Raw genomic sequence first — 22,967 nt, forward strand, 5'->3', positions numbered from 1 at the left:
ATGAGTGAAAGAGAGACGCAGAGGGAGAATAAGGTAGGTGTAAGTGTAAATGTGAGGAAGAAAGAAAAAAAAATTCAGGCTGTGTAATAAGGAGCGAGCGACAAAACCAAAAACGACAGAGATGAAGAAAACGACGGTATAATCGGGAGGAAATCGCGCAGCTGCACTCTTTTCATGCATCGGAGAACAGATCTCAAAGATCTAAAATGACCACTTATTTGTTTACTACAATCGATCGGGAAAATACATTCCCAAGAACACCTCCCTGTTCACGTTCATCAAAATTACATTTACTGTAAAAATAAATAAATAAATAAATAAATAAAGTAGCGTCTTATTCTCCTAAAACACGATAACCATGTAGAACATTGTAATATTAACTCCAGACACGTTCCTTTATTACAAAAGTGAAACATCCGGAGGATCAGACTATTCCGGCTTCAGTAAAACCATGCAGGAAGAGAAAACACTTCAGGTGCAAACGTGTGAAAATGCACTTTCTGGCGGGTGAAACAGACATGTCATGTCTTTTACAGGTGCCTTTTGTTTCACGGCGCAACAAATGAAATGCAAATGAAATGTCAGGAGTGTTCGCTGCTTACAATGCTCTTTAAAATCAGGCTCAAGTTTGGCAAACTTTTTTTCTTTTTTTCTTTAGGTAAAGAATCCTTGAGGTTTCTCGAAAAGAACTGGAACGTTCTGGAAATATCACGCCAAGAATCAACCGAACTACCGCGGCAATCGTGTCACCGGGGATCAGAAGCCTTCCATCCATATGTAGTTCTTCCACAAAATGGAAAACTCAGAGGCACACAATTGTTTACAAGGTCTTTGGATGCTGTAGCTTTAAATTTTACCTTCACTTAAACTAGGAGACCCAAGGAACCTTTACATGGGTTGGAGTGAAAGATCTCCTGCTATAGAGCTCCCACCCTATGGAATACCTATCTTAGGGATGAATGAACACTCACTGCACCCCAGGCCTCCTCATCTCACCTACATCAGTACTGACTTGTGACACCCTTGTGGCTGAATGTCTCACACAGGTCTCCACAAGCACACTCCAAACATCTTCCCAGAAAAGTGGAGGTTATTATAATTGGGTAATGGAAATTTGAGATTGGATGTTCAAAAAGTACAGAGCAATCTTTGGTCAGGTGTCTACAAACGCTTGTTCATACAGTGCATCTGGAAAGTATCTACAGCGCTTCACTTTTTCCACGTTATGTTACAGCTTTATTCCAAAATGGATTCCTCAAAATTCTACAAACAAAACCCCATAATGACAAGATGAAAGAAGTGCGTTTGAAATCTTTGCAAATGTATTAAAAATCACGTGTTCATCAGTATTCACAGTCTTTGATCAATACTTTGTTGAAGCTCCTTTGGCACCAATTACAGCCTCAAGACTTTTTGAGTTTGATGCTACAATCTCGGCACACCTATTTCATTTTTTTTTTAAAAGGTATGGTTTGAGTTTGAGCGAGGAATTTGTTCGAGGTCAGGGCTTTATTACCAGGAGCTTTCTGGAGGAGGTTTAACACCTTGCTTAGACTGTGCAGAAGTGTGGTTCTGTTTTTTATATACAAAGGCAGGTATTTACTTTGTTCAAGGATTAAATCTTCATCATCTTCCGGCTGCTCCCATTAGGGGGCGCCACAGCGGATCATCCGTCTTCATACTACTCTGCTCTCTTCATCTGCCTCTTTCACACCAACTACCTACATGTCTTCCTTCACTACATCCATAAACCTTCTCCTTGGTCTTCCTCTTTTCCTCCTTACTGGTGGCTCCATCCTCAGCATTCCAGCACTCAGCACCTTCCTAACCTTGTCTCCAAAACATCCTAAATGTTCTGTCCCTCTAATAAACTCATTTCTAATCCTGTCCATCCTCATCACTCCTAACGAAAACCTCAACATCTTCAGCTCTGCTACCTCCAGCTCCGCCTCCTGTTAAACTACTAAACTGCGCTCCATATGATAAAAATAATTAAATTTTATATAGCGCCTTTATTCATCACCTGAAAGCTATCCCAATAATACGTTTTAAGAGCAGCTTTAAAAACACTAAGAGATGCAGCCTGTCTAAATCCCAGTGGGAGGAGCATTCCATAATATTGAAGCGCAAGACGAAAATGCCCAGTCAATAAAATTAAGATCTAGAAGAGGTCATTTTGACTTCCTGTTTTGGATCCAATCACGGCTAATCATGGCTATTCGAGGTGACAATCAAACGATCAACTAGAATATTATATCTGTCAGGGAAACACATTGCTGTAGAACGGTAGAATCTGCAGAAGAACAAGAGAGTGAAGGTGGTAGATTCATGGTTAAGGCTCTGGACTTTCGTTCTGAAGGTCGTGAGTTTAAATCCCAGCCACGCCAAGCCGCCACTCCAGGGCCCCTGACCTTAACCCCATATCTGCTCACTTGTATGAATGTGATAAATATAGGTCACTCATGGGGCATCTGAAAATGCTGGGAATGTAATTTACAGGTGGAGAACCATGGTCACTACTTTTAGGAGATGATCTGAAATGCGCGTCTTTAGAAGTCTAGGGTTAGGGTTTTTTGGTAGATGGTCGAGAATGTATTGTATCGTGTTTAAAAAGTAAAATGGCCGCTGCTACGGTTAGGGCGGTGATAACGACGGTCTGACTCAAGGGTGGACGGGTTCAGGTGGGTTCAGGTCGCTGCAGGTACTCGGGGAACGTGCCGATTCAAGAGGCCGATTAGGATTCCAAGCACAGGGCAACTGACTGGGGCAATGTCTGCAGGAGCGAGCGAAAAGGCAAGCAAGAAAGGGAATGAGGGACAGAAAGTGGGATAGAGAGAGAGAGAGAGAGAGAGAGAGAGAGAGAGAGAGAGAGAGAGAGAGCATGGTAAAGAGTAAGGGTGAAGGGGTGTAGGAGAAACAGCATGAAAGTAAAATGCAGACTACAAACGCAGGCTGAGCAAGAGGGATGGCTCTGAGCTAAAAAGAGAAAAGGACTGCAGGATAGAGGAGAATAAGTACAGGGGGGAAAAAAAAAGAAGGAAAAGCAGCAGAGAGCAGGTGGAAATCTGATTGCTAGCCTGCAGCAACAGAGCCAAGTGTCACCGACAAGGACAGGACAGTGGGACAGACGAATAAAGACAAAGAAGGAGAAAAGAAAGACACGGCCCAGACAGGAGAGTCGTCTGAATGCCAATGAGACTTGAAATTTTTTGGCTTCGGGCCCGAAACTTTCTCCAAGTCCAAGTTCTTAAGCAGGAGTCCGGGGTGAAACGCACACGAGTGTTCGCTCTAATGCTGCACCAGATCTCAAATCTGATTGGTTAGAACGCTTTTGTTAATTTTCTGAGAGCATATAATATATAATATAATATATAGTAGAAATGTGACTCTGGGTAACTCTGTGTAAATTTCAATTCAACGATGCAATACATTCAATGCGATTTGAATCGTTATGATGCAGTGCGATCCGGTTTTGATTTGATTCAACAATTCAGCGCGATATGACGCAATGCGAGAAATATGATGTTCTGCAATTCGATATCATGCAGATAGTTTGCTTTTATTTCTTTGGCTCAGAAAGACAGCAAATCATAAATCTAGTAAAGTGCTGTTCTGTGTGCATTAAGTTACAGCTCTACCTCTGCCATGTCAATCTGTATTCTATGTGACTCTCAGGACACGATCTTTAAATCGATGCATCACCAATTTTTTGCCGATGCGAATCAGTGCATGTTACCGTCCTGATCCGGCCAGATGAGAAAACAAAAGTGTTCTAAACGCAGCATTAACACGGTGATTTTGATCAAAAGATTTTTATTTTCTATATATCTATATATACGTTCTAGCACCAATAAACACGTATCCCCCTCACCAGCTTATATTCTACACCTTGATTTCTCTCTATCTTCGGTTTATCGGTGCTATAATGTAACCGTGAACTGGAAGTTGTGTTATGGATGTTAAACATTAGATGTAGCTTTAAATGGATAAATTGGTTAATAGACAAAGAATTAGGGGGTAAATGCATAGTAAGCATTCAGAACAGGTTTGATCACCTGAACGCTGTTTATTAGTGTTGTAGAAGCCCAAAAATGTTTGTAGTATAAATGTCTGATGTATATGTGGTAGGCATGAAAATAAGAAGAAGAAGAAGAAGAAGAAGAAGAAATGGACACATACGCTTGAATTATAAGAAATAAACTGTACTATATGGACAAACATATTGGGACTTGGAGGCACACAGTTGTATCAGGGGTCTCTGGATGTGTTAGCCTTTCACTGGAACTAGGAGACCCAAACCTGTTCCAGCATGACCATGCCCCTGTGCACAAAGCCATCTCCATGAAGATCTGCTTTACATAGTTTGGAGTGGAAGATCTCCTGCTTTAGACCTCAGACCCTCAACACTACTGCACACATTTGGGATGAATGTGAATGCTGACGGCACCCCAGACCTCCACACCTCACCTACATCACTACCTGACTTTACTAACACACTTGTGGCTGAATGAATCTCCACAAATCTCCACAAGCACATAATAAAATCTAGTGGAACATCTTTCCAGAAGAGTGGAGAGAATAATAACAGCAAACAGTCCCCCAGTTACACTGTGTAAGAAAAAAGAAAGAAAGAAAGAAACCTCTCTCTTGACATCACTACTCAATTTATTAACTGTTGCTCTCCATCTTTTCATCAGGTTGCATTATGGGATGTGTTTTAATAAGTGCACCACATACTTCAATGCACTGGTAATGTTTCAGTGTTTCTGTATCGTGTTCTTCTGACCCCTGGGTTGTAAATGCTGTAAGAAGAATAAAAACACATACCGTGTTACAGTGTAACTTACCGATCATCAGGCTGAGGAGCTTCTGGACCTTGGAGCTGACCCCAACCACTCTGTACAAGCCTTGGTCATTGATCCCTGTGCAAACACACACAAACACACACACACGCGCACACACACACACACACACACACACACACACACACACACACACACACACACACACCAGATTAAAAGCTGTCCATTTTGCAGCCATGTCTGATCCAAGCACGACAAGTGCAAAGAGACCAAAGGAGAAAACTGAGCTTAGGCTGCCCTCTAGTGTTTAATCACACAAGTGCAGATCCCAACAATAATACAATGATCATAATTACAACAATTAACAATTATATTATGCTTTATAATAAAAGACGAAGAAAAACATGAAGAAAGAAAGAAAGAAAGAAAGAAAGAAAGAAAGAAAGAAAGAAAGAACCTTGTCTGAGCAGTAAAATGAGCTCATTGCTGTAATCATTCTCTGTGTGCAGTCATGAGACTGGAGTGTCTCTCACTGTGTAGCTCTGTTTCTCTCACTGTGTATCTCACTGTGTATCTCACCGTGTCTCTCCCTGTATATCTCACTGTATATCTCACTGTATATCTCAGTGTCTCTCTCACTGTGTAATCTCTGTTTCTCTCACTGTGTCTCTCACTGTGTCTCTCACTGTGTAGCTCTGTTTCTCTCACTGTGTATCTCACTGTGTCTCTCGCTGTGTCTCTCACTGTGTCTCTCACTGTGTAATCTCTGTTTCTCTCACTGTGTCTCTCGCTGTGTCTCTCACTGTGTAATCTCTGTTTCTCTCACTGTGTCTCTCGCTGTGTCTCTCACTGTGTAATCTCTGTGTCTCTCACTGTGTCTCTCACTGTGTCTCTCGCTGTGTCTCTCACTGTGTAATCTCTGTGTCTCTCACTGTGTCTCTCACTGTGTCTCTCACTGTGTCTCTCGAGTCTTTCATTACGAGTGTGAAGCTGCAGTGACGGAGGCGAGTGCTGAGTCAGCGCTGCGGTCGGTTCGGTATCATTATGGATTTGGAGAAACGTTATGAAAGTGAAGTAAACACACATTAGAGGCGAGTTTCCAGCGTTACCTCTCGCCTCAACAGCGCTGATCGAATTCCGCACAAAATTCACACCGATGTCATCCAGCTGTGCGTCGCCTGCAGACCAATGAGGGGAAAAGGAAGAAATCCGTGTGGCTTCTGTACATACTGAACTCTGAACTGTTATTCTGAACTGATGTGAATTTAATATTTCTGTACAAAACTATAAAAATAATAATAATCTAAACCTACTGCTCAGTGTAGGTCTTTTATTTCATTATTATTTGGTTTTATTATATTTAATTATTATATGGCATGAAAGTATCAACAAAATTACTGCATTGAACAAGTGCAAAAGTTTGTACACCCCTCAGGGAAAAAAAAAAAATTTGGTTGTTTTTTTTTTTTTTTTAATTAAAAGTCACAAAATGGAGAAATACTGACAGACATTACTAGTAAAAATTACAAATAAAATAAAAAATAAATAAATTTCAGACTTCCGACTTTGTGTTGCATTGTTGCGTAATCACGGAAAGAAACGCCATTATGTATGTTTGCGTTTTTTAGTGTGCAGACAGACGGAAATAAAATCCATAAGAAGGGGATAAAAACTTTTGCACCCTACTATATATATTCTCTGTCTGGTAATGTTCAGACTAAATTTGATATTAGAATTAAATAAATAAATAAAAAAAAAAACTTACATCCTTTTTCTTTGGAATATGTTTTTAACAGAAATTGAGCCTGTAACAAACAAGAAAAAAAAAATCGGTCACATAAATAATAATAATAATAATTATAATAAAAATTATTATTATTACACTTGCTATTAGAGGATGAAAATAATAAATAACAAGAAGAAAAAGATAAAGAAAACAATAATATAAATAATACTACTACTACTAATTATTATTATTATTAGAAATATATAATTATTATTGTCATTATTATATAGTAAGTATAATAATAATAATAACAATAATAATTATGATTTATTATAGTTTTTATTATTAGTAGTATTATTATATAAAGAACTTAAAATACTACTACTAGTATTTTTTATTGCGTTTTTATTTGATTTTTTATTTCTTGGTTTGTTGAACACAAACACAATTGTATTTGCTACACAAAAGTAAAATCAGAGTTCGCTGAAATCAGACAGATTATGAGAGACTCTGAGCGAGAATGTAGATCATGTGACATTGTGTTCATTCACCGGCTCTTTGCCTCCCATCGCCTGCATCCAGAACCTGTGATCATCTTCAGAAAGCGCCTGGACTGTGAGCACGATGCCGGGGCTAAGAGAACACACACACACACACACACACACACACACACACACACACACACACACACACGTCAGATACAACACCACACGATATATATCACTACAGGCACAAATACTGAGGCGAGGAAAAACAACAATAAACTGCTTTTAATTCTCAGCTTTTTAAGGTTTTTATAATAAAAATAAAACTTGCAGCAATGTTTTTAGAAACTTCGAGTTCACTTTTTACTTTTTTCCCCTCTCTATTAAAAAATAAATCAACAAACAAATAATTGGAGCAAATGAGCAATATAATAATACTAATAATAAATATAATAATAATAAATATATATATATAAAATACAATAATAAATTACATAGCAATTAATAATAAACGAAAATATTATTGTAATTTCAATTTTATTATAACAAAGACAAACTTGAAGATTATAATTAAGTTCATAATCAGAAAAGTGCACTGGACAGATGTTTGTATTTTATAAATAAACAGTTAAATTATATATTATTTTATTTAAAAAAAAAAAAAAAAAAAGCTGTGTGGCCAAAAGTTTATGAACACCTTATGGGCACCTGGACATCTTTTTTTTTGTGTGTGTTTTTTTGGAACATCCCATTCCACGTTTAGTCTCCACATGCTGTTATAATAACCTCCACTCTTCTGGGAAGATGTTCCACTACATTTTGGAGTCTGTTTGTGGACATTCATTCAGCCAGTTAGTAAAGTCAGATAGTGATGTAGGTGAGGTGAGGTGAGGAAGCCTGGGGTTCAGTCAGCATTTACATTCATCCCAATGGTTTTTAGTAGGGTTGAGGTCAGAGTTCTGTAGTAGGAGATCTTCCACTCCAAATCATGTAAAGTATATGTTCATGGAACTGGTTTTATGCACAAGGCCATCGTCATGCTGGAACAGGTTTGGGTCTTCTCGTTCAAGTGAAGGCAAAATTTAACTAAAGAACCCAATATGGCAGGAAAAGTCAGGTGTCCTAATACTTCTATCCACTCAGTGTAAAGCCCAGCACCTGGTTGCCTCTGCCAGGAGGTTACGGCTGACATAAACACTGTAATTTCACCTACCGGTCTGTGATCTCTATATCCAGGCAGAATCGGCGGTCGAGAGTGTCTGTAGTTTTCCTCACACAGGATTTGAGTGTAACAGATTCGTTTTCCCCCTGACAGGAAGAACACAAACAATTTCATGCGCAGGCTTTCGCTGAGGAATAGAAATAATCACGCCGCTACAGAGAAATGTGAAGAATTATCTCTCTCTCTCTTTCTCTGTGCTACTTTAATCACAAATCAAAATCAAACCAGGGCCTGTAAATGTAATATTATTCATATATAAAAGCTTGTTACTCACAAGCTTGCCACCGGATTTGGGGTCGTATGTGACCATGTGGAGGATTTTCTGCTCCTTGACAAAGGTGCAGTACCTCTTCACCCAGCTGGAGCCGAACGGAGGAGGACCTGCACAGGATCACACCACAATCTCACAGTCACAACAGTGTAGTGCTTTTTAATTTAATGCCCAGCTGTGTGTGTTTTTGTCTCCCACTCGGATAATAATGAATTAGCTGTTATCATTATCATCAATTCTATTATGATTCATTCATTCATATGTGACTCCTTTCTGTCTCTTCTTTGTCTCACTTCCTTACTCTGTCTATAAGTCTCTGTGTCTTCTTTCTAACTCTGTCTCTCTTTGACAGAGACTTTGATTGCTCGCTCGCTCTTTCTCTCTCTCTCTCTCCTTTTTGTGTGTCTTTTCTCTATCTATCTGTCTCTATATTTTATAACTCTGTCTCCGTTCTCTCTGTCTGCGTGTCTCTCAGCATGTCTCTATCTCTGTTTTATCAATATTCAAATGTTGTACTGAATCTTGAGAAACAGATGGATAGAGAACAGACAGAGAAAAACAGAAACAGAGACTCTCTCTCTCTCTCTTTCTGTGTGTGTGTGTGTGTGTGTGTGTGTGTGTGTGTGTGTCGTACGTTTCTCCTGGACATAGAGGTAGCCCTCACTGCTGATGCGGCTCGGCTGTCTGTAATCCTGTGGCGCTTCCATTATCTTCTTCATAAGTTCAAACACTTCAGAACGAGTTCCTCGAAACGATTCCGTGTCTATACACACACACACACACACACACACACACACACACACACACACACACACAGGCAAAGGTAACATATATACTTACATATGTTAGACACCCACAGAAAAAAAACAAAAGAACAAGTAAACACCCACTTACATGTAGATACACAAACATACACATATACAGTACACATGCAGACAAACACACACACACACACACACACACACACACACACACACACAATCTTTGGAACATGAGAGAATCTCTGAACATGCATATACACACAATTACACCCCCCCTACTTACACACACACACACACACACACACACACACACACACACACACACACACACACACACACAGCGGAACTTAGACCCTCAGAAATTCCAGTGCCTCCCTGAATTCACTTCCTGTTTCAGCCTGTCTCTTCCTGTCCCACCATAAACAAGCATGGAAGTGTAACACACTCCAGATAAGACTCTGTGTGTACATTTATTAACCGGTTGTCCAGTTATGGTGGCCATTTGACCTCAAAGGCTGGGAAATGTTGCTATAGTTACGGCACAACAACAATGGAATTATGTAAAAAAAAAAAAAATCGGTCGTGTATCGACTCAAACAAACTCACATTTTGAATATTGATCTGCAGAGCCCTTTTGTAGTGGTCAAAGTCGTTGGCTAACTCGAATCCCTGATGGTAGAACGTGAACACAGTCTGGAAGAAAGCCAGCATCTGTAGTGAAGAAGGAAAGACAGAATGAGAGAAAGTGATTGAAAAGACCAATTTAACAATCTGAAAACGTCACGTTTTCTGTGAATTCTTCATTCTGATTGGTTGATGTCTTTCTACAAAAGCCACTATAGTTCAAAGCCAAACATTACATCTGTTTTACACTACATCGCCAAATAGTCGACATTTAGTCTTAATTTAGTCTCTCCTGGGAAGATGTTCCACTAGATTTTTGAGTGTGCTTGTGAACATTTATGTTCATCAGCCACAAGGGTGTTAGTAAAGTCAGATGTAGGTGAGGTGAGGAGGTCTGGGGTGCAGTCAGTGCTCCAATTCATCCCAAAAGTGCTCAGTAGGGTTGAGCTCTATAGCAGGAGATCTTCCACTCCAAACCATGTAAACCATATCTCCATTTAGTTAGCTTTGTGCACAGGGGTATCGTCATGCTGAAACAGGTTTGGGTTTATAAGTTCAAGTAAACACACACTTTTATTATACCACATCCTGTTCAATCGTGTGTCTTCAGCTTTGTGGTAACAGTTTGGAGAAGAACCACATATAGCAGGAAAGGTCAGGTGTCAAAAAAAAAACCAATTTAAATCCAGAAAGCTAACGCTGTAAAGTTACAGCTTTATTTCTTAGCGTATCTTCATAGAGCAGACTTTGTGCACAAGAGAATTGTCATCCGTCATGCTGGATCAGGTCTGGGTCTCCTAAAAGTCACCTGACACGTTTCTCAACAAGGTGGTTTTGCTATGACTTGTTACTGCCAGCTCCAAGGTGTATGATAAAGGCTAAGAGTTTAAAACAACAACCAAATGCGATGTAGCGTATAAATCATTTCAGGATCTGCAAATCCATTATTAATTCATTATTAAATGGAGTTTTCCCAACCATAATTCAAACAAGGTGTTATGGTTGTTTTCCCACATGACTACACAGAGCATTAATCAAACTATTTGAAGTTGGATCTGATTTCAATTTGGAAAACAAACACTTGAGCAAAAGACATACACTGTCCTGAACCAGGATTACACACACTCAAATATCCGATTTATCCAGATGCTGCAGTGCTGAGAACATTTTATTCAAATTTGATTGGTGACATTTTCCCAAAGCAGCTTTACACAGATAATCAGCTTATAAAATTTAAATGTAGGACTAAAACGATTCCTTGTGTAACTCGAGCAGTTTGAATACAAAAATTCATTTAGTTCATTTAACTAAACTTCTTCTTTCAGCTTCTCCCATTAGGGGGCGCCACAGCGGGTAATCCGTCTCCATACCCCCTGTCCTCTACATCTGCCTCTTTTACACCAACTACCTGCATGTCTTCCCTCACCACATCCATAAACCTCCTCCTTGGTCTTCCTCTTTTCCTCCTTCCTGGTGGCTCAATCCGCAGCATTCTCCTACCGATATACCCCATGTCCCTCCTCTACACATGTCCAAAACATCTCAATCTCACCTCCCTCACCTTGTCTCCAAAACATCCAACATGCGCTGTCCCTCTAATAAACTCGTTTCTAATCTTGTCCATCGTCGTCACTCCCAACGAAAACCTCAACATCTTCATGTCCATTTAACCAAACACGGACCATTATTACTGCCCACTAATGTCTGGAGTAGAGACTGCGGGACACAAACGAGTGCGGGCGGTAAAATACTCATGTGCGTGCGGGTTGCGGGAGAATTAAATCATCTTTAAAATATATAAAAAAAGAATAAATGACTAAAAACAAATACATTATTATGTATCTACTGCACAAAAGCAACAATTGCAACTAAAATGAAATGAAAGGATTTACAGGCGACTCTCGTGTGGTCCGTGAGCACTAGAGCACACCGAGACAGATATCACTTCATTATTAAAGAAAGGAACAAACAACACAACAAAAGCATGGCCTGTTTTTATATAAGATTCTGCTGATGTTCTATGTTCTGAATAGATACTTGTTCATCATTTTAACAAAAAGTCAAACTTGATTCAAACGAAACGTTTGTTAATTTTCCGTTTCGTTCATATTCAAAAGGGAAGCAAATAAATCTAAAAAAGGAGAGTAACAGGAAGAAGCAGTCAGTGCATTAAAAATAAAACTACTTATACATTTTACTTTTGCGGGTTTTGCTTTTGCGGGAGGGACAAATCTAAAATATTGCTGGCGGGAGCGGGATTTTGGCGGGAGCGGGGCAGAACTTTGCGGTCTCTTGTCTGGAATACTCTGAACAGCTAACACGGAAAATGCTGCAGAATAAAAAATAGAGGAACTGAGAGGAAAACAGCGAGAGACGAGGAGAAGATTCAGCTGGGGACGGTTTCTCATCAACGCCTTGGGTGGTTCCATAAAATTCCGGAGTAAAAACGGGAGCTTTGAGGATGGATTTGGACTGTAGTTAATGTCACCAGTCTGCTACACTGACTCAGGACTACAGTTTGCTTCTGATCACCATCACTGCACCTCAACATTATTTATCTGTAATAAATGGACTTTCGGTGCAACCCAGATGAGGAAGGGGTTCCCTCTTGAGTTTGGTTCCTCCCCAAGTTTCTTCCTTGTGGCATCTCAAGGAGATTTTCCTTCACCACAGTCGCCATCGGCTCACTCATCAGGGACAAACTTACTCATAAAGAACATCTGTGTAAAGCTGCTTTGAGACAATGTTCATTGTTAAAAACGCTATACAAATAAACATGAATTGAATAGAAAAGATTCAGCCCAAAGAAAACGTTTCCAAAGTTTGGGATCACGTCAAACTAAAACATAAAACACTGTACAGTGTGGTTACCTGTTTTTAAAGTCAATCGAAATTAATTTATATTTTGATTTATATACAGTCGGTTAAAGTCCCTGGGCAGTGGAAAATTTCAAGCAGCTTCTCCAGAAACAAGAAAACCACATCGCGATACTGTGCGAGATTTAACACATGAATACACGAGTGAGAATAATCGAGTTTCATTAAACAAATATTTTCTCATAACCTCTTCTACACCACTGCAGAGGGACTTTTTCGACACACTGTATTTGCATTTTGATGTAATATTTTAATTAAATGCACTAAATGGCTTTAGTTTTCACAGATACTCTTGTATGCGATTGAAAAAATGTCAATTCTTCCCAAAAGGAAACAAAAACATGAATTTTAAGAGACCCGTCTAATGTTCCCTCTCTTATTTAGTAATGTTCTTTAATAAACAAAAAGCACTTCTTATCCGATTATTCGATTAATCGATGGAATAATCGTTAGTATACTCGATTAATAAAATAGATAACAGTGAAAAGTATGTTGCAGTGCCTAAAGGTTTATCCCCAATGAGCGAGCCAGTGGCGACCATGGAAGAAAAACTAGCTGAGATGGTATGAGGAAGAAACTTCGAGAGGAACCATCCTCAACTGGGTGGCACCTGGAAGGTAAATTCCATTTACGTTCCATAAAATCCATTGTGGTTTTGTGGAACCAGATTTGTGAATTCATTTAAATATTTAAATTAGAGAGGAAATCACTGATACTGTATCTCACACCAGTTATTAAAGGAATAACCACTTGGGGGTGTGCTTCTATAGGAGAACTGTAGCGACAAAGTCGACTCGAAGGTAAAGGTGCTTTATAAATGCCACATGTGCAGTACAGAATAATGAAGTTCTTTCTTCGGAAATCCCAGAAATGTTAGAAAGCCATGAGACATCGTCCCTGGAGCACAAGGGCCTTGCTAAAGGGCCCAAGAGTGGCAGCTTGGTGATAATGACCTTCTGATCAGTAACCCAAAGCCTTAACCACTGAGGTACCAATTCCCCTGCATTGAACATCTATTAAAAGCACATTTTTATTCCCCTTTGGCAACTTGTCAATGCTAGCAATTCTGTTACGTAATAAATAACACATCTTTTAACACATAGTTTTTTTATCCACTTATAGTTACATCTACGTGTAATGTAGATGTAATTAAAAAAAAAAAAAGAAACTTTGTAAAGAGCATACTCATCCATCTTAAAAAGTAATTCCATCCATTTAGTTTTACATTCTGTAAATTGTTACCATAGAAACAATGATGTATATTTTATAATACAATCTAATCAAATATTCTGACCAATCAGATTCAAGAATCTAACAACAGAACCTGCTATAAAACGTAACCTAACCCAACAAAATCATGTCTTATAATCAGCCATGGCCATTGATGTGAAGTATTTGAGTAAATGTACTTTATTACATGTTTAGTTAAATAATTATTTTGGCTAATTTCTAGTTTTACTGATTATGAACAATATGGGCAACTTTTACTCTCCACTCAACTACATTTTTTAATATATGTACTTTTCATTCCAGTTTGACTAAAAGACAGGAGGTGGAGCTGGAAGTAGCAGAGCTGAAGATGCTGATATGCTCGTTGGGAGTGACGATGATGGACAGGATTAGAAATGAGTTTATAAGAGGGACAGCGCATATAGGATGTTTTGGAGACGAGGCGAGATTGAGATGGTTTGAACATGTGCAGAGGAGGGACATGGGGTATATCAGTAGGAGAATGCTGAGGATGAAGCCACCAGGAAGGAGAAAAAGAGGAAGATCAATGAGGAGGTTTATGGATGTGGTGAGGGAGGACATGCAGGTAGTTGGTGTAAAAGAGGCAGATGTAGAGGACAGGGGGTATGGAGACGGATGATCCGCTGTGGCGACCTCTAATGGGAGAAGCCGAAAGAAGAAGTTACAGTACCAATTACATTTTGCCAGGCAGCTTCATCTACGGCGTATTGAAGGTACTAGTTGCGATTTGTCTTTTTAATTCAAATGGAGCTCCTCCATATGAAGGTGAATTAGCATCTTGCCGGATGTCAGGTGTTTCAAATGTAAGTGTATTAGTCAATTAAAGAATCATTTTTCAAAGATTGCGTTACTAGTTTGTCTTTTTTTTTCTTCTTTATTACATTCTGGCATGTTGAAGCTGCTGATTTTGGTTAATGCAGTATTGAGGTGTACAATCTGATTTGTATTTCAGCAAATAAAACCTCACTAACCAATGTGGCTTTCCACTAATATATGTCTTGGTTTTAAGGATTTATGCATCTTTGAGCCTACGTTTAATACGAGACAAAATACACGAGTACTGTTCAAATAAGATACAAGGTTTGACTTGTAATAGTGGAAGCTAAACTATACTTTTCAGGTACTTTTTACATCTCTGGTCATGACATCCCAAGGCAGTTATCTCCTATCTTTGAATATAAGTCGTCATCATGTTTATGAAAAGTGAAACAGTAAATCATAATAGAACCTGAATAAGCATGTGTTTATTTATCTGGGGTGAGGTGAGAGGAGACGTGCACTCACAGGCTCGACACACTCAAACTTCTTTCTCTCCTGGATTTCCTGCAGCTTACACACGTACTCCAAAGACTCCTCCTGAAAGTGCTGCCTCATCGTCTCTACTGCCACATCCGCCTGAGAGAAGAATGTGAGAGAGAGAGAAATTTGTCATCTCTAATTTAATATATTTCTGCACCATTGTGACAGACAGAGGTATGACAAACAGAGAGAGAGAAACACATGAGGGACAATGTTCAAGAAAGACAATGAGTCAGAGACACAGAGAGTCTGGGTGGACAAAGTGAGTATTTCAAGAGAGATTTATTTACACTGAAAAAAATTATAAACGCAACACTTTTGTTTTTGCCCCCATTTTTCATGAGCTGAACTCAAAGATCTGACTTTTACTATGTACACAAAATTCCTATTTCTCTCAAATAGTGTTCACAAATGTGTCTAAATCTGTGTTAGTGAGCTTTGTCTCTCCTTTGCTGAGATAATCCATCCACCTCACAGGTGTGTCAGATCAAGATGCTGATTAGACAGCATGATTACTGTGGTGTGCTTTAGGCTGGACACAATAAAAGGCCGATCTAAAATGTGCAGTTTTATCACACGGCACAATGCCACAGACGTCGCAAGTTTTGAGGGAGCGTGCGATCGGCATGCTGACTGCAGGAACGTCCCCCGGAGCTGTTGCCTGCGAATCGGATGATTATTTCTCTACCATAAGCCGTCTCTGTATATTTTCTATTTGATTAGTTCTAATACAATTTTATTTCCATACATAGGCTACTTGCTTTAGATGTTTTAAATCATTTTCGCTGTTGTTCTTAAAGTGTATTTTCGGACAGACCAAAATAGAGAAAGAGGCAGAACTGACAGAAGTAGAGACAGAACGTGTCAGAGACACCAAACAAAAGGGAGAAAATGAGACAGAATGTGTGTGTGTGAGAGAGAGAGAGAGAGAGAGAGAGAGAGAGAGAGAGAGAGAGAGAGAGAAAGAAATGTGGGAACAAAGTTAGAGTACAAAAGAGAGGGACAGAAATTAAGACAGCAGGCAGGAGAGACAGACAGAAAGTAAAAGACAAACCAAACATAAGGGAGAAAGAGAAACAGAATGTGTGTCAGAGAGAACTACAGACATGAAAAGAGAGAGACAAAAAACAGAAATAAATATGAGAGAGAATGAGATAGGGGAAAAGATAGTGAGATAGACAAACCAGAAAAGAGAGAGAGAGAGAGAGAGAGAGAGAGAGAGAGAGAGAGAGAGAGAGACAGAATAAAAACAGACATGCATAGTGAGAGAGAGGGAGACAGAGCCATCGACAAATGGAGGCAGAGAAAGTATGATTTCCAAAAAGGAGAGACTCCGCAAAAATGCTGGAAAGAGAGAAAAAGTGAGACAGAACAAGAAAAGCAAAGAAAAAGATAGAAACAGACAGGATTAATAAGAGAGAGGCAAAGAGATATAGAAAGACACAGAGATTGAAGGGATAGAGAGAGTGTGCAGCTGTAGAGTATTGCTTGTGCCGAATCTGCTGTTTCCATGTGGAAGATTTGCTAAAAGACTGCAACAGTGACATTCTTGTATATCTGATTTCAACACAGCATGTCATGCTTTTATAGCCCTAGCGGACGGTGTCTGAATGCAAACCCTGCCTCAGTGCGCTGAATGAGTTAGGAGTATATAAACACCACATGCAGTTAAGAGCTTTAATTTACATCCCATTCAACCTGGAGATACACACCACAGACCCCTCGCACTACTTCTAAACTCCCAAGTGAAAATAAACAACTCCTATAACAACCAGTATCACCACATGTGCATGCAAAATAAACTCCCAGTTTATCATAATCCCTTTTACAAACATCAACAGCTTCAAGTGTTTACAGAATACAGGCTAAAAGGGTGTGGCTTGGACACACACTTAAAGAAAACTGGATCTTCTGCTTCAGTAAATGATGTATCACGGACGTATTCAGCATTGTCCTATGTAAGCAATACCTCTTGCAACTGTGGTTCCTTCTTCTTTGCTGACATGTTTAAGAGTTTCTCCAAAGATGTGTAGTACTTCTCGGTTTCCTTCTCATACTTCTTTCTCTCGGCCTAAAAACAGACAGATAAAAACCCACACGGGATGGGAATAAAAAAGAAAAAGAAAGGAAGAAAGAAAGAAAGAAAGACAAAAAGAATTAAATAAAAGTACCTTGGCTGAACCCAGCTGCTCTTTCCGAAACTTCTCGAGGGGCTTCATCAGGGTCTCGGTGATGTTCGTCATCTGTAGTAGATGACAGGTATTATAACAAAATTTGTTAGTGAAAAGTGATCAAAATGCATTCGACACATTGACTGAGGAGGCCAAATGGATTTAAAATGCATTGAAATAAACAAAAACTAAATTACATTCTTAAAAAGACGTTTCATTTGCTCTCTGTTCATAGGGACAAACAAAACAAAAAAGACAGCTGATAAATTCCTCAAATAAGGTAATGGACAAAAAAATACATGAGCCATTTAAATAACATTAAGCACAATTATAGGCCACAACAAACATCCTGTCACTTTAGGTGAGTTTACATTTATGGCATTTTGGCACATGCCCTTATTCAGAACGACTTACATTTACCTATTACAAGACAGGAGGTGGAGCTGGAGGTAGCAGAGCTGAAGATGTTGAGGTTTTCGTTGGGAGTGATGAAGATAGACAGTATTAGAAATGAGTTTATTAGAGGGACAGTGCATGTAGGATGTTTTAGAGACAAGGTGAGGGAGGCGAGATTGAGATGGTTTGGACATGTGCAGAGAAGGGACATGGGGTATATCGGTAGGAGAATGCTGAGGATGGAGCCACCAGGAAGGAGGAAAAGAAGAAGGCCAAGGTGAGGGAAGACATGCAGGTAGTTGGTTTAAAAGAGGCAGATGTAGAGGACAGAGTATTGTGGAAACGGATCATCTGCTGTGGCGACCCCTAATGGGAGCAACCGAGAGAAGCAGATGATGATTTATTGGGGAGGTAGGACCTCAGTGGTTAAGGCTTTGGGTAAATGATTGGAAGGTTGGGGGTTCAAGCCCTAGTCTTGGGGCCCCCTTAAGCAAGGCACTCTAACCCCTGCTTCCTACATCGCTGGGATATGCAAAGAAATAACTATTTCTCTGTGGGTTCGATGAAGTATGTGGGATTTGATATGGCTGGGATTTGTACTCATGACCTTCAGATTGAAAGTCCAACGCCTTAACCGCTAATCTACCACCTAACCAGTTTCATCACCAGAGGTCTTTGGTACTTAGATACAGTATTGGCCAAATTTTAATCTACAGACAACATTGAATGGAAGACGTTGTATCTCTGTAATCAACCTTTTTGCCATGTATAGGTCATGGAATGGATATCATTAATTTAGTCTTGCAGAAAAAAACAATACTAATTAATTTATTGAAGGTCAAAGCAGTCAGATTACACGGTAACATGAGATGTGCCCGTGTAGGATTACAACCTGGCTTGTGAATCCTGCATCCTACCTGGTTTTAAAAAATCCTGAAAACCAAAACCTAGACAAGCAGACAATGTCCAAATCTTGGTTGATCTTGCAAACTGTTGACCAGTCCTGAATGCTCACGCAGATGTTTGAGCAATCATTTTGCAGGACTTGTGTCCAATCCCACCTACTCCTGTAGACACTCATAACGAATCCCACCCAACTTGTATTGTTGAGCCCAACTTGCTCTTGCAAACACACTGAACCAAGCCATTCCCCCCTGCAGACTCTCTTGACCAATCCTAGATGCTCCTAAACACACTAGAACCATTCTCTCTCCTCCTGCAGACAACCATGACCAATCCTGTCCCCTCCTGTAGACTCTTTTGACAAATCCTGGATATACTTGCAGACACTCTTGATCAATCCTGCCCCCTCCTGTACACTCTCTTGACCAATCCTGTCCCCTCCTGTAGACACTGTTGACCAATCCTACATGCTCTTGCAAACAAACGGGAAAAATCATGTGCCTTCCTGTAGACACTCTTGACCAATCCTGCATGCTCTTGGAGACACATGTGACCAGACACTGTAGACTATTTGAGAAATCCTGTCCCCTCCTAGACACACTTCACCAATCCCTCATGATCTTGCAGACACTCATGACCAGTCCTGTTCCCTTCCACAGACTTTTCAGAGCAATCCTGCATGCTCTGGCAGACACTACTTTCCAATTCTGTCCGCTCCTAAATGCAATCCCAAGTATTCCTGTTCACTCTTGCAGACACACGTCCTCACTCCTGCCTGCTCCTAAGACACTTTTGACCACAGCAGACCTGCAGACATTATTTTCCGAATCTGCTCACCTCCACAGACTTTTAATCTATCCGGTGCTGCATATTCTCTTGATCAATCCCGTCCACCCCCATGAAAAAGTTTCCCCAATTTTAAATCAATTTGATACCAGTTTCAAGTCCACCTTTGGCCAAATGGCAGGTACAAGCAAAACTGGATAATTTCAGTGATAAAAAAAAATGTTTTGACATAAATTTGGCACATAAAAATCACTCTGAGCTCCATTGCAGCTTGAAACTCTCTTATCTGTGCACATTTCTCAAAAGCACAAGCCACATACTTTCAGCATGAACGGAATACGCACAGTGTGCAGACATGCCCATTTCTTTAACCTCTTATATTCATTATACACAATCCTTATCCAGATAACACATTTAACTACAGGTATTATAAAGATAAACTGCATATTTAGTGCTCACACTGCTCATTAACTTGACCGGAAAGCAAATAAGTGGGAAGCATTTTTAGGACTAATCAAATCTCGCCAAAATATCGACCCAAATCGTTCAACAATAATGCAACTTTTTTATTCAGTTCTTTCCACCCCTGATCCAATTTTGTCTTCTTTGTCTCAGCATGTCCAAGCCTGCACACCCTGCCAAGCTCTGGTGCTCCATGGTACTGCATGACATCATCTCTGTGCTGTGTTGTGATTGGGCGGAGGCCCGGATCTGTCTTCAAAACAAGACAGCTGGTGCGAGTTTAGTTTTGGGCAGGGCCAGAACTGGCTTTACTGTGTTTACTGAACACCGAAATGACACATTTAGGCCACAAGCACGCTGTAGTTATGTCGTCCAAATCCCGAATCTAGTGAGATTCCAACACAGCCCTCGGCGATAAAAATCCAGAACACACACACAGAAACCTAATGAGGGTTATAAAGAAATACAAAGCCATAAAACTTGCCATTTCTGGGGAAGCAACAGCTATTATACGTGACTGTCAAACCTCACCACATCAGTTTAACTCAAACAATCTGATACTCAATACTAAAATAAATCAAGAGCATAGATTTGATGTAATCATCTGTAAAAGAATTTGCAGTTAGATTCTAAATTTATGTGTCCTCTTAGAAACACTTTTCCGTTTATTTATCTAGAAAATAAAATAATAAAGAACTAAACTGTTGCATAATCGATATATTACGGTCAAAGTGTATCGTAGGTGTGATCTATGAACATCATGCACTCTTGCTAGGGGAAACAAGAAAAAAGCAAATGAGTTCAAGTTTTGAAACAAGAAAAAAAAAATCGGAATGCAAAAATAAAATTATTTTACAAAAAAATTTAAAAAAATGAAATGAAATTATTAAAATAAGCAAGAAATCAAGAATAAACAGACCAAGAAAGAAAGAAAGTTAGGCCAAAAGTTTGCAGACACCTGAATATAAGATTCGTATGTGCCTTTTAAACATTCTACATTTAGTCTCCATTTGCTGTTATAATGAGCTCCACTTTTCTGGTAAGATGTTCCACTAGATGTTCTGGAGGTTTGTGCTCACACAGCTACAAGGGTGTTAGTAAAGTCCGGTACTGATGTAGGTGAGGTGAGGAGGATGTGCAGTCAGGATGAAAAGAATTCATCCCATAGGTGTTCAATAAGGTTGAAATTAAAGCTCTATAGCAGGAGATCCTCCACTCCAACCCATATAAAGCAGATCTTCACGGAGCTTGCTTTGTGCTCATGCTGAAATAGGTTTGGGTCGCCTAGTTCCATTAAAGAGAACATTTTTATATTACCGCATCCACATTGGGCTGGAAAACTCAGGCAACCCAACAGTGTTGTCCATATAGTGTGTGTACAAAAGAAATATATATAAAAAACGCATGAATGAATTAAAAAGTAATCCATAGTAAAATAAATAAATAAGCAAGCAAGCAAAATATAAATAAATAAATAAATAATAAGAATGAAAGCAAGAAAAATTAGATGTTCATATTTTAATGGAACAGCTTAAAATATTTTTAAAAATGTCAAATTTAATTTAATTCACGAGAATTTTATTCCAAGGAACCCAAAATGAAATATATTTGGTATTTTCTTATATTTTGGCCTAAACATCACTTGCTTTAGAAAAGTTTCTAAAAAGTCCACTGACACTGACCTACTCTTCTGCGAACCTGCATTCAGCAGAGAATCATACCAGCCTGCAGCAAATCAACAGCAGCATAACAAAGCAACCCACTTCCTGTGGAAAACTGTGTGCCCACTCACATGTGATTGTGTGTGATTAGTTTTAGCATCCTAGAGTAAAAAAATAAAACAAACCAAAATCTAAAAAGCTAAGCATGTGTTCATATGAGGCATGACCCTGATGCGCCCATCTCACTGTAAATGTATAAACATCCCTAACTTCATTCATCTTCATTCAAGCACCTCATCCTGTTCTGGGTCCTGGTCAATCCAGGAGCCTGTGCTGGGAATAATGCGAATGGAGGAAAAGGGGGAAGGAAAAGACCATAGCATGAAGGAGAAGGGGGCATGTGGACCAGAGATACACTATATAGTCAACAATTTGTGACCACTACTCTTCTGGAAAAGGCGTTCCACTAAATTGTAGAGATTTGTGTTGTTTTAGCCATGAGGGTTTTGTTAAGTCAGGTACAGTGTAGGTGAGGTGAGGAGGCCTGGGGTGCAGTCGGAGGTGTTCAATAGGTTTTTAGTTCAAGTGAAGGCAAAATTTCATGGTACTGCATCCAAAGGCATCTTATACAATTAAACTCTGTGGTCTACTTTGTGGAAATGTAAGGCGTCCCAATACTTTAGTCCATCTAGTGTAGTCAAAGGGTTTATAACTTTGAGTCGAAATTTTTTTAAATGTTTCTCAAACAACGGGCTTCACTTAGCTTAGTATCACATGTGCTGTCTGTATTAGTGTCGGTTTCCACTGGGTAATCCAGTTTTCTCCGTGCTCTTACACCCCATGCGAAATTTCACTAGGACTCCCATGAATTCCTGCTTTGCCCCAGGATCGGTGTCCATGGCAACTCTGTCCTATATAAAGCACTTACTGAAGTACTGAAGATGAATGCAAAATGTTGTTTGTGTGTTCAGGAGGTACCTTTAACTTTACACTTTTTTAAAATGTAAATCGAGTCTGCAGACATAATCGTGAGACTGTTTTTTGTATGTGTACATGTGTGTTTAAGCAGAGCATCGGATTAAGTGATGATGAACGCCTACCATCAGCTCCCTCTGGTCCTCCAGGTTTTTGAGGAAGGCGGAAAACTCCTGCAGAGACTCATCTGTAAGACACACAAATACACACACACACACACATACACACCACAAGAGAAGAGGAAGACATCATGTGAATTAGTTTTGAGGGAAATCCTCAGTTACCTGAAGCATCT

The 22,967-nt window shown here is 39.5% G+C and overlaps 1 protein-coding gene across 1 annotated transcript in view; it reads right to left on the reverse strand.

The window, feature by feature from the left end:
* arhgap10 (Rho GTPase activating protein 10) overlaps positions 1-22,967 on the reverse strand; it is a 97,345-nt gene that overhangs the window by 40,609 nt on the left and 33,769 nt on the right. The window contains 13 exon segments of the mRNA XM_046869114.1: positions 4,848-4,922; positions 5,912-5,980; positions 6,568-6,607; positions 7,080-7,161; positions 8,227-8,321; positions 8,510-8,616; positions 9,141-9,251; positions 9,254-9,269; positions 9,874-9,978; positions 15,304-15,414; positions 17,288-17,389; positions 17,490-17,561; positions 22,798-22,859. Coding sequence (XP_046725070.1) covers positions 4,848-4,922; positions 5,912-5,980; positions 6,568-6,607; positions 7,080-7,161; positions 8,227-8,321; positions 8,510-8,616; positions 9,141-9,251; positions 9,254-9,269; positions 9,874-9,978; positions 15,304-15,414; positions 17,288-17,389; positions 17,490-17,561; positions 22,798-22,859 — 1,047 coding nt within the window.

The sequence above is a fragment of the Silurus meridionalis genome, chromosome 2 (assembly GCF_014805685.1).
Source record: "Silurus meridionalis isolate SWU-2019-XX chromosome 2, ASM1480568v1, whole genome shotgun sequence".
In the NCBI taxonomy this organism is placed as follows: Eukaryota; Metazoa; Chordata; class Actinopteri; order Siluriformes; family Siluridae; genus Silurus; species Silurus meridionalis.